The 13,135-nt window shown below is 41.3% G+C and overlaps 1 protein-coding gene across 1 annotated transcript in view; it reads right to left on the bottom strand.

Annotated features, from left to right (window-relative positions):
• The window catches only part of TMEM67 (transmembrane protein 67), an 81,680-nt gene that overhangs the window by 48,477 nt on the left and 20,068 nt on the right, over positions 1 to 13,135 (bottom strand). Inside the window, exons 11-12 of the mRNA XM_085847961.1 lie at positions 9,919 to 10,027; positions 4,857 to 4,913 (exon numbers count right to left, since the gene is read on the bottom strand). Of these exons, the coding sequence (XP_085704087.1) occupies positions 4,857 to 4,913; positions 9,919 to 10,027 (166 nt within the window). The remainder of the gene's footprint in view (positions 1 to 4,856; positions 4,914 to 9,918; positions 10,028 to 13,135) is intronic.

Here is a 13,135-nt window from a genome sequence, read left to right as displayed (position 1 = left end):
GCTTGGGATCCAAAAGGTCCTGAGTTCAAGTCCCGTTGGCCGCTTGAATTAATACACACCAGGAGGTTGACTCAGCCTGTCATCCTTCCGAGGTCGGCGAAGTGAGTACCAGTGTACTGGGCCCGGTGTATGCCCCGGATAAAATAGGTGTACCAGATCCCTGTGTCGTAAGAGGCGACCAGGGTTGCATCAGGAACGGCATCCGGCGTAAAACCTGTGCCAAATCATGATGCGAATCATAACGGATGATCTGCTGTGGCGACCCCTAACGGGAGCAGCCGAAAGACAAAGAAGAAGAAGAAGATATATATAGTGCTCAGAAGAGCAAAGCAAGAGATGAAAAGACCCTTCCCATGTTTTTTTTTTTCTCAAGATCTGCATAGGGTAAGGTGTTCGATGAACTCTAGTTTTTTGTAGAGCCAAATGCTTCCCCTAAAAGGGGCAACTGCTCTGGATGTTAGTTGACAGGGGGAAGAAATGCAGATTATACCTTAGTTATTTGCTTTCCAATTGCATATATTATAATTTGAGAAGTGTGTTAGAACACACCCACATGTGTCGTTGGTTATTGTCTCCATATGCAGGTTTCAGAAGGTGGAACAGAGCCCTCTAGATCTTGAAGTATCCACTTCTGTTTCAGTAAGGGATCATGATTCATGGACCAATTTGTGAAGTTTTCTTGTTCTCAAAGTTTCATTCAAGGGGCTCTTTTGAGGATCATGACCTAGCCCCGGATAGATTCCAACTGCAGTTAGTTTGTAGTAATATTCCCGGGGATGGTTTTTAAAAACTCTGTAAAGTTCTTTTTCATCATTCCCATTGCTCCAACAATCACTGGTACAATTTTTGATCTCTTCACCTTCCAGGATCTTTTCACTTCATTTTTGAGATCTTGATATTTGGTAATTTTCTTGATTTCTGCATTATTTAGGCCAAAATCACTGGGTACTGACACCTCAATTAGCAATGCCTTCTTTTCTTTTTTGTACCTCGGTGCTATATCTTGTCGCAGTGCTTTGTTTTCCATGTTCACGCTCGATGGGATCATCAGGTTGTGCGTGAGCATATGTTTTCAGTGATTGCTTTTGGTTCATGTTTTCATGTTTTTTTTTCAAGGTCTTCTCCCCTTGAATAAGTTTGTTGAATGCTTGAGTATAGGGAGTGGGTAAAGCATGTAGTTGTTTTAGCCAGAATTTCGAAATTCCATCCAGGCCTGGGCTTTTAAAGTTTGGCATTTTTGCTCGTTTCTTAATTTTTCTCTTCACTAAATATTGATGGAGGCATTTCCTTTGGATATTGTTTTTTTTCTCTCCAAGTTTTGGATCCAATCTGCCTCATTGTTGTGTTCTTTTCAAGAAATTTTCAAGTTTATCTTTCGTGAGAGGATTTGATACCTTTTGTTTTTGTTTCCCTTGTTTATGATATAATCTTTTCAGGTTATTTTCAAACATGTGGTTTTGTTTTCTCCCTCTGTTGACTTCATCATAGTTTTTTTTTTCTCGATTTCATTTCTATTTTGAGTTTGCTTTGAGAAACCATTACCTCGAGGTCTTTATTTCCAATTTTGTCCTGTTTTTTTATTTTTTGGATTCTCCTCATTTGCTTTGGGCTTCGATTTACCCTTATAAATAGCTGCATTTGTCCTGTTTCTTTTCTCACTTGCTCCGTTTGTGTCTCTTGCCTCCGTTTCCATGGTGGTACCTGGTCTCTGTCTGTATAGGCCAGTTTGCTCTTCTTACGATGTTATTTTCCCGTTACCTTTTCTTGTATGAGCAGTACCACTACAAAGCTCACGGTGTTTTTCACAGAGTTATGCCATTTTTAAACTCATAAAATATCACATATTATACATGGCTCAGTATTTAACTGCCCTGACAACACCCCACTGCTTTACACCCATTGGCTGAACAGCTAGCCTGACTCCACCCCAATAAAATCATGTGCCACCATTGCATGCAGGCCTCAGGCCTTAGGCCTGGATGTTAATCCATGGCCCAGTGAAATTGGAATGATCCCAGGTATATAATAACTAGGATGTATAAGCTGTACGCATATTTTTGGTTCACGTATGTACATCAGCTTATCACCTTTATTACCTGGGGCAGTGGACAAGTTCTAAATGGGACTTGTATGGGAGTTGGATGACCCCGCCCCCACGATGTCTCCATTGTCTTGTGTGAATGCCACATGTACAGTTGACAAGTCGTTGGTTCCAGCGGCTTCAAGGCCTGTCTATCTTGCATCTGAAGCCTGGGTTCGGCGAAATGCGCAGAGGAAACCACCGGAAGGTTCAACGTGCAGACGGGCGATCCCAGCAAAGCGTCGTGGAGTGCGAACAGGGCAGAGTGAGATACGAAAGACACTTCTGACCATTCACTGCATCCTGACCTATCCCCAGCCGTCTCGACTATGTCTTGCTGCTGGATCCTGATAGGCCAGGACGAGAGAGTGAGGCCGATGATCTGCGCAACTCCCCCTCACTTAAATCCAAGTCACACACAAGTCATGACTTCAACCCTATACCATGCAACCTCAAGTCCTGTGGCGATGGGAGAGAGGCGAAGCAGCAGGTGCGGATACACTGGAAGCTGTAGTCACAAACCTGCACACAGGCGACCCAGGGCATAGGGTCCACTCTCTACTGGACTGAAGCAGCAGTGGAGTTCGGCAGCCCCTGGGTGTCTGAGCAGCCCTCTCGAGGATTCGCTCTGCTCACCTCCATGGAGGAAGGGGCTAGAAAAGGTGCCTTAAACATAGTCTGCTTCACTTCACCCTGGCCAGCACACCACGGCTGGTGGGGATCCCAATCAGCGGTCAAAATAACAAGAAAAACAAGTTTAAGATGCTCAACCTCGGCACGTGGAACGTGCGAACCCTGCTGGATAACACCAAAGCAGATAGACCAGAAAGAAGAACTGCACAAGTCACCAAAGAACTAGCTCACTACAACATGGACATAGCAGCATTTAATGAAACATGACTTGCAGACAAGGGACAGCTCTTAGAACTTGGTGGTGGGTACACCTTCTTTTGGAGTGGTCACAGCAGCGCTGAACGGCGAGAGGCAGGCGTTGGATTCGCCATCATATCTCACCTCGCTCGTAAACTTGCCAAGCTTCCAGAGGGCATCAATGATCGCCTGATGACACTTCAACTCCCACTTGGAAACAAGAAGAGTGCAACATTGATCAGTGCATATGCCCCAACAATGACCAACCCGGATGATATCAAATATAAGTTCTATGAAGAACTTGATGTCCTCATTGCAGCAGTCCCACAGTCAGAGAAGCTTATTGTCCTCGGGGACTTCAACGCCAGAGTGGGGACAGATCACCAGACTTGGGAAGGGATCATTGCAAGACATGGCACCGGCAAGTGCAACAGCAACGGCGTTCTACTCCTGAAGATGTGTGCCTCACATGACCTAGTCATCACTAACACACTGTTCCGCCTCCCCACCCATAAAAAGACATCTTGGATGCACCCACGCTCTAAGCAATGGCATCTGATTGATTATGTCATCACCAGGAAGAGGGACAGGCAGGACGTGAGAGTGACAAAGGCCATGTGTAGTGTCGACTGCTGGACTGATCACCGCCTCATCGTGTCCAAACTTAAGCTTCGCATTCTGCCCATGAGAAGACCCCAAGGTCAGAAGACTGCAAAGAGGCTCAACATCTCCAAGCTGAAGAGCAGCAAAGTTGCAGAAGAAATCTTCAGAGACCTTGATGGCAAATGGAATGTCCCTTCTTTTCTATGGTTTGCCATTTCCCACAAACCATGGAATGTCCCTTCTTTTCTCTAGTTTGACATTTTCCACAAGCCATGGAATGTCCCTTCTTTTCTATAGTTTGACATTTTCCACAAGCCATGGAATGTCCCTTCTTTTCTATAGTTTGACATTTTCCACAAGCCATGGAATGTCCCTTCTTTTCTATAGTTTGACATTTTCCACAAGTCATGGAATATCCCTTCTTTTCTCTGGTTTGACATTTTCCACAAGCCATGGAATGTCCCTTCTTTTATATAGTTTTGCATTTTATACAAGCCATGGAATGTCCCTTCTTTCATGTAGATTTGCATTTTATACAAACCATGGAATGTCCCTTCTTTTCTATAGTTTTGCATTTTATACAAACCATGGAATGTCCCTTCTTTTCTCTGGTTTGACATTTTCCACAAGCCATGGAATGTCCCTTCTTTTATATAGTTTTGCATTTTATACAAGCCATGGAATGTCCCTTCTTTCATGTAGTTTTGCATTTTATACAAACCATGGAATGTCCCTTCTTTTCTCTGGTTTGGCATTTTCCACAAGCCATGGAATGTCCCTTCTTTTATATAGTTTAGCATTTTATACAAACCATGGAATGTTCCTTCTTTTCTATAGTTTGGCATTTCCCACAAACCATGGAATGTCCCTTTTTTATATAGTTTGCCATGTGGCACATGTCATACATATAAAGGGGCCTTTCTCTGCCTGTGGAATTTTTCTCAAGAACACACACACACACACACACACACACACACACACACACACACACACACACACACACACACACACACACACACACACACACACACACACACACACACACACACACACACACACACACACACACACTTCTCCTTTTAGTAACATATAAATACAAATTTTGCAGTGTTTCCTATACTTGCTTTCAGCTATATTTCCAATGGGATGGAGTTAAGCCCTGATATATAATAGGAAATTATTGAAAGAAGCATCATATTTTTCCCATAAAGGTAACCTATTTCTACAGTGTGTATCAGAAAAATCTGGTTTGAAATAAAATCACAAATAGTGTGAGATGCGAGGTTTTTGGAAAATCACTTACATCTGTTTGACGCTGGTTCTCACCTTGCTTCATTGAGTAATCAACAGAAAAAGATACCTAGAGGAAACAGATTTATAAATTGGATTACATCCTAGCATTGTTTCAACACAAAAAAGCCCAAAACATTCATGTCATATACAATTTAAGAGTTTACTTTTAAACAATCTCTGTGGTCAAAATATTAATTGATTAATAGAACAGAATTGTGTTGTAAAATTCACAATCGGTATTAGCAAAGTGTAATAACATGGAACTTGGTGTGTGTGTGTGTGTGTGTGTGTGTGTGTGTGTGTGTGTGTGTGTGTGTGTGTGTGTGTGTGTGTGTATGTGTGACTATTGTTGTGGTTTTGCAAGATCCTGTGGAGTTGCATCCAACACATAAAGGAACCCTGGAGTTTAGATATATCCGTAGTGTTTTGTTTCATTAGATTACTTCTCCTCTCGTATCAGTGCACAGGGAAATATATTGTGTATATGCAGCAAGTTCGAACCCCCTCTGTAACCTCTCTTTTTCTCGATCCTTTCTCCTCTTATATATCTTCTTATCTCTCTTAATCTCCCTCCTTATCTGCACCTCTTTACAGCACATCCATACACACAAACAACACACTTTACAAAACCAACATTATACCTACAAAACTCACATTACAAATCGGACCCATCATAATGCTTCGGTGCTCCTCGATCATGCACGGTATCTGCAGTGAAGCGCTTGAATGCTGCTCAGTCCTGGGTGGCGCCTGCACTGAGGGACCATGGGCTCAACCAATGAACGCAGCACGACAACAGGAGTGCACCATTGTGGAAATCGGATACAGGAACAACAAGCTGCACCAGGATACTGGTCCACCCCTAGGCTACACCTCTGCTGAAGGACTTTATAAGTCCAGGCATCCCAGCACTCACTGCTGTGTGTGTCCAGGGAACACCAGGAGCCAGACAGATTATTTGAGGAGTGAGCCAGGTGAAGATGACCCTCTGTGCGGCTGGGTTCCTCAAAGAGCGATCGAACCAGCCATGGACCGAGTGCTGACAAGCCACTGAGCTCTTTCCCTGGACGTGTCACTTGGAATTCACAGAGTATTTAATGACTCCCCCCTCGACTCATTCAGGGCTGAGTTACTGATTTGAATTCACAATTTCCTATATCACATGATGAAGCATTCACCCATATCTCTCCCCACACCATCACCCTCTCTTCTCTCTCCCCCCCCATCCTCCTTTGCATGTTTGGACCAATGTAATCTTGCAGGCTTATGTTGCGTGAGAAAGGGGTCGCCAACGAGCCCCGTCTTCTTCTTCTCTCTGGCTATCCCTCTTACTTGTATAAATTATTGGAGTGACTGAGGCACTTATGTTTGTAGTTTCATGATAAAATGACCATCTCAGGGGCTTGTATGCAAATGGTAAGACTTTCTTTGGTGACAATACATTGGTTGTAAATACATGTTTGTTTGTTAACACCACCAATCGTTTACAACTTGCCTGAGTGTCTTTCTCTATTGGTTAGCGTTAGGCAGAATATGTAAATAGTGGATGGTAGTTTTCACCCGCTGTTTCACTATGGTCAGAGACTAGCCAACGTCACATTTACGATTCCGCTCTGCCGTTCTTGATTTATATTAGTGGGGCGTCAAGAGCATGGTTTCCTATCTGGGGGCATTAATTTACTGGGAAGGTAATGCAGGTATGAGGACTCTACCTAAATTAATCATCTCTGACAGCAACCCTCCATGTCATGGAGTTATTTATGGCTCGTTGGCTTCAGGGTCAAAGGTCAGGAAGTGGGTCCAAGAGGCCCCTTGTAAACCCGCTGGCAGACTTGTGTATATATATATATATATATATATATATATATATATATATATATATATATATATATATATATATATATATATATATATTGTGTAGGGGTAGATGGAGGAGTTTAATAGAAAAGTTAGGATTGAATAGAGTTGTTTGGTCCATGGACATGTTGGAGACATCTCAATGTAATTGAATAGGGAAAATGTGAGCTTAAGTGTTACATGTCAACAGATGGAGGGTGGTGCAGTGTTCATTGGATAAGGATTAAGGCCAAGTTCCCCAGTATGTGATTGCCCCCCCTGTGACTTTTCCCCATGTTTTTATATTACAAACCAGCAATGGACCATCACAACTGAGCTGCATGACCAAGTAGCAAGAAGTCATGCCTCTGAGGCTGATGAATGATGGGCATGACGTCAGAGGCGAGGCAGGCGTGCTGATCAGGTGAGAAGCCCCGCCTTCCTGGGTTTGGGGCGAACAAGCCACTCCCCAAGAGGAAACTTTATTGTTCAGTGATGTCAGAGATGGAGAGGAATGCACGAGTGCGGAGTGAGGGACGCACGTAGCTGAGAAAGAACATAGCTAGCAGATGGCCTGTAAGAACATGGCCTGTTACTGGGAAGAAGATGATGCGCAGCACCGGTGCATGCTCCCATATCTGACCTGACCTGTAAGAACAGGGCTTCACGGCTGGCTTTCCTTCGACGCATGAAGAAGATGGCACTATTCTCATATTCGTACTGAGGCGATTTGGCTTGCATACTGAGCAAGACATTGGCCATCGACTCTTGGCTGATCGTGTGGGACAGACCTTGGAACCTCGTGTATCTCACCGAAGGGGACAGTGCCATTCTGCAAAGAGCGCATCGGCAAGCACAATAGACAAAGATGCTGCACGACGGTCGGTGAGCCTTGGTGTTGAATACCGCTCACGAATTTCCTGACAGACATTCCCACTGCGAGAGAGTGGCTCAGCACCATTTTGCGTGTGTCTACACGTGCAGGACGAAACGCCTCAATTCCAAGTTCCACAAAGATCATCTCTGGACCAAGCTAAGTGCCAGAATAAAGAAGAATTTGCTTTTATTTCATTTCCCCTTGTCTGTATTTAAGTCTGTGTGCAGAGGAGCTTCAGTTTAGACCTTAGGATTAATTTACCTCACTTATTATTATATCGGAATTCTTGTCCTTTGTAAATATTTGTCTATTTTCATTAAATCCCGTGTTTATTTTCAGTTGCTGTTTCTGTGTATTTGTCGTGGGGTTCGAGTATAAACCCCACTGTGCTATGCAGCCATCTGTGCCTCCGTCGCTCCGCCATTGCGCCCCACCCCTCCCACATGCGTTATAATCTCTGAGGATCAATGTGTCCACCTCCTAAAAAGGAAAAAAACGTTCGGCTATCCAGGCTGTTGGTGTTAACCGCCCGTCACCACAATTTGGGTTGAGGGGATTAACTAAACCGCCAGGTTTGCAACAATATATATATATATATATATATATATATATATATATATATATATATATATATATATATTTGAGTTTATCCCTGTGTCGTAAGAGGCGACCAGGGTTGCGTCAGGAAGGGCATCCGGCGTAAAACATGTGCCAAATCACTATGCGGATCGGATGATCCGCTGTGGCGACCCCTAACGGGAGCAGCCGAAAGGAGAAGAAGAAGAAGAAGAAGAAGATATAGATATATATATATATATATATATATATATATATATATATATATATATATATATATATATATATATATATATATATATATATATATATTTGAGTGTGTGTGTGTGTGTTTTAGTGTTACCACATGCAGATCAACTTTAAGATAGCACAACTGGGTGTCTAATTTAATATTGTGCCCCAAATTGGCCTCAAGCACAGTTTGACAGAGTTGTAGAATTTACCCATAACAGTTTTATGTCTAATTTCACAATAAGTTTATATTTCAACTTGAATGTGCAGTGTGTTTTTTCGAGACGACTCATCTTGTCATATCTGATGACAATTTGCCTAGTCTTTGTGAAGGACACCAATGTGTGGGATTTTAACATCTACCAGCAGATGTTACATATCCACCATTTTATACATACGGTGGCCTGCAAAGGTATTCAACCCCTCCCAATAATGGCACATTTAGATGGCACATGGCACACAAATGATGTAGAAACAATTTTTCCAAATGAACTTTTTTATTCATGACTGAAGAGATCAAATTAAACAATGTTATAGTTGTAGGAGGTTACATGTCAGGAATACCTGTAAAAAAACATATTCAAATCAAAATTCACTGGTTGTAAAAGTATTCAGCCCCTTAGGTCAAAATTTGGTGGAAGCACCTTTAGCAGCAATGACTGCTCTGAGTCTTTATAGGTAGGTCTCTTTCAGCTTTGCACAGTGAGATGGTGAAATATTTGCCCATTTTTCACATGAAAATTGCTCTTGTTCTGCCAAAGTTTTATGGCGGTCGTCGATGGACTGCAATCTTCAAGCTTCGCCATAAATGTTCAATTAGGTCCAAATCAGGACTTTGACTGGGCCACTCAAGAACATTAATTTTCTTCTTATTCAGCCACTCGAGTGTGGCTTTAGAGTTGTGCTTCGGATCAGTCCTGTTGAAATATGAACCTCTGACCCAGTTTCAGATTCATGGCTGACTCAAGTAGGTTTTCATCAAGGATTCTCCTGAACTCCTCCACCACTTTATGTCTGACTTCTTTGGAAAGCTCCTTGATCTTCATATTTGCCTTGTTGGTTGACCAAGTGAGTTGCACCTTCATATGCCTGAGATAAGTGGGGAAGCTTAATTTTTAAGTTAAACCACTGATTCCATGCAGGTGAAACCTATTACACTTATTTTGCAAAATTTTAAAGAAATAATTTGCTCCTATAGTGATTTAGGGTTAATTGGGGAAAGGGTTTGAATATTTATGCAACTGAGAATCAACTGATTTTCTCTGCAAATCTAACTTATTCACATTTTATCCGCATTTTTTTCGTTTTATCACTTTGGAGTAGTGTGTGAAGACTCTATATATTAAGTTTGATTTGAAAGCATCATGAAATAAGTGCAGGTGGCATCAAAAAGTGAAAAATTTGGAGGGGAATGAATAGTTTTGCAGGCCACTATAACTCACGGGTAAAATGGACAGTCATTAAATTGGTAGGACATCCTTGTCCAATAAAGGCAATCAATCCTAAACCGTTGTGGAAAAAAATGGTATTCTGAAGGACTGTATTGGCTTGCCTGCACCATGGAATCAGATCCCGCTGTCTCAAGATCAATCTCTGAGTAGCGCAATGAGAGCAGTGGAGGAAATATCCTGCCCAATGTTTCGCCTGGCACCAATGTAACACTGCACGATCCAAAACATGACAGCAACTGCACCAAACATAGCAACAGTTATCTGAACAAAAATACATTATAAAGGGAATAGAATAATAAAAACTGCTGTTTGTACAGGGTCTCCCCTAATATGTTATACTGTTTTAATAGAATGGTATCATTAGAAAGAGCAATTCATAAAGTTTTATATTCAGGAAATTTGGTCTTAAAATATCTTTAAACAAAAACAGCAAAATTCGTCTTATTATATTCTTCCACGATGTGGAAATTAACTTTCTTCTTCACCTAAATGAAATTATTTCATCATCAACCTGCAACAAGTAGTGAAGAATACAATCAGAACCTTTTAAAGTCACTCTTCAATGACAAGTTGCCATCCAAATAAAGCAAAGCATCCAAATTAAGCAAAAAAAAAAAAAAATTGCGGTTCAGGACATTGACTGGATTTTCATGCTCCTTAAAATGCACTGTCATTGATAGTATTGATGAATAAAATGGATATTGAAGCATTGATTTAAATTTCCTCTAAACCTGTTTACAGTAAGGAAAGTAACCCAACTGAACATTAACTGTCCCTATTTCCCCTAACCATGCCCTTTCTAGAATAGTCTATTGAGATCCAGGCCAACAGAGTTTTCATTATCCCTGTTGAAAGTTACTCAGTGACTGAAACATTAAACCTTTTGTGCCAATTAGTAGTATTGTAGTATTGCATCATCATTCCAAAATATATATGTACATTGTTCTCCTCTTGGAAAATGACAGGAAACTTTTCTTCTTGGAAAATGAAATTTGGACATCTCCTCTGCGATTGAATACATTAGCCATCCATTTTCTATAGTTAGAATTATGTAGTTAGAATTACACATAGTATACCGAAAGAAAATAGTTAGAACCATTTTATTTAGGTGTACTATATTATGTAAGACACTGGGCACAAAAAGGGTGAAAGATGAGCCTTGTGAACAGATCAAATTTATGAATGGCTTGTACAGGTAGTTGTGACACACATTATGATTCAAGTTACATCTGCTCTCCTTCACGGCCTGTTTCTTCTTCAATCATTTCCTAAAGTATTTACAATATCATTTGAGTTATGTTTGGGTAAATAATGTATAATGACACTTCATTATTGCCAATGTCATGTTCTAGAAAAATATTACCATCGCTCCTGTTGGAATGCCATTGATATAAATGTAATTACTCAATAACTACGACGCAAAATCAATTCAAGCACAAAAATAAATGTTTAGTTGAAAACCACAATGATTTTGATTATTTAGTTTTTAATAATTTATTACTAGTCTTGGAGCAAAGAGCAAATCATGATGATCTCCTATCAATGGAACTGTGAAGAAATGCTGGAGTCATTCATGATGCGTCCAAAGAGGCTGGCACCGTCATTCAAAATCTTGATTAGCAAGCTGGTTTAAGTATTGTATAGCACAATGACAAAGCAACAACTACTGTTGAATTTCCCTCCTCAGCATCACAGGGAAGGCCTTCCTCACACTGATTCTTAGAAGAATCCAACAAATTTCCAATCTAGTATATTCTGAGGCACAATGTAGTTTCCATGCAGACAGAGAAACAAAGACATGATCTTCTCCCTATGGCAACTTCAGAAATAATGCAGAGAACAAGGCAAGCCACATACAGTGCCTTCTGAAAGTACCGTATTTACATCCCTCGACTTTTTCCACATTTTGTTGTGTTACAGCCTGAATTTAAAATGGATTAAATTTAATTTTTTTGTGACTGAACTATGAAAATACCCAATAATGACAAAGTGGAAACATGTTTTTCAAAATTTTTACAAACTTGCTGAAAATTAAATGCAGAAATATATAATTTACATCAGTATTTGGCCCCCTGAGTCAATACTTTGTGGAAGCACCTTTGGCAGCAATTACAGCTTCGAGTCTTCTTGGGTATGTCTGTATCAGCTGTATCTGGATTTGGGGATTTTCTCCCATTCGTCCTTGCAGGTTTGCTCAAGCTCTATCAAGTTGGATGGGGAGGGTTGGTGAACAGCAATCTTCAAGTCTTTCCACAGATTCTCAATGGGATTCAAGGCTGGGCTTTGACTGGGCCACTCAAGAACTTTCACATTCTTGTTCTGAATTTAAAAAAAAAAAACTTTATCACTTTGAGATTGCTTTATCACCATTCCAGTGTTGCTTTGGCTGTCTACTTGGGGCCATTGTCCTCCTGGAATGTAAATCTTTGCCGCAGTCCAAGGTCTTTTGCACTCTTAAGCAGGTTCACCTCAAGGATTTCCCTGTATTTGGCTCCATTCATTGTTCCTTCATCCTTACAAGTCTCCTAATCCCTGCTGCTAAAAAGCATCCCCATAGCACGATGCTGCCAACACCATTCTTCATGGAAGGGATGGTGTTAGATGGTTGATAAGCTGGCTCAGTTTCCATCAGACGTAGCGCTTTGCATTCAGGCCAAAGAGTTCAATTTTCAATCAGACCACAGAATATTTTGCCTCATGCTCTCAGAGTCTTTCACGTGCCCTTTGGCAAATCCCAGGCATGCTGTCATGTTCCTTTTTCTCAGGTGTAGTTTCCTTCTGGCCAGTCTCCCATAAAGCCTAGATTTGTGAAGTGCTGCAGAGACTGTTGTCCTTCCAGCAGGTTCTCCTATCACAGCAAAGGAACTCTGCAGTTCTGTCAGAGTGGTCAATGGGTTCTTGGTCACCTACCTGACTTAGGTCCTTCTTGCCTGGTTGCTCAGTTTGGTCGGATGGCCAGCTCCAGGAAGAGTCTGGGTAGTTCCATATTCTTTCCATTTCCTTGTTATAGAGCTCACTGTGCTCTTGGGAACTTTCAACACTCCAGAAATGTTTTTATACCCTTCCCTATATCTTTGCCTCCTCACAATTTAATCTCAGAGTTGTATGGACAGTTCCTTGGACTTCAACTAAGAGTTTCTGCTCTGACATGCTCTGTCAATTGTGGGACCTTATATATAAAAGTGTGTTTCTTTCTAAATCTTGTCCAATCAATTGAATTGGCCACAGCTGGACTCCAATCAAGTTGTGGAGACATCACAAGAGTGATCAAAGGAAATTGGATGCACCTGAACCCAATTTGGAAAGTCATAGCAAAGG

This window comes from Eptatretus burgeri, chromosome 11 (genome assembly GCF_056783735.1).
Source record: "Eptatretus burgeri isolate ZD-2024b chromosome 11, Ebu_testis_v1, whole genome shotgun sequence".
NCBI classification, from domain to species: Eukaryota; Metazoa; Chordata; class Myxini; order Myxiniformes; family Myxinidae; genus Eptatretus; species Eptatretus burgeri.
This window is presented reverse-complemented; position numbering and strand designations above follow the sequence as displayed.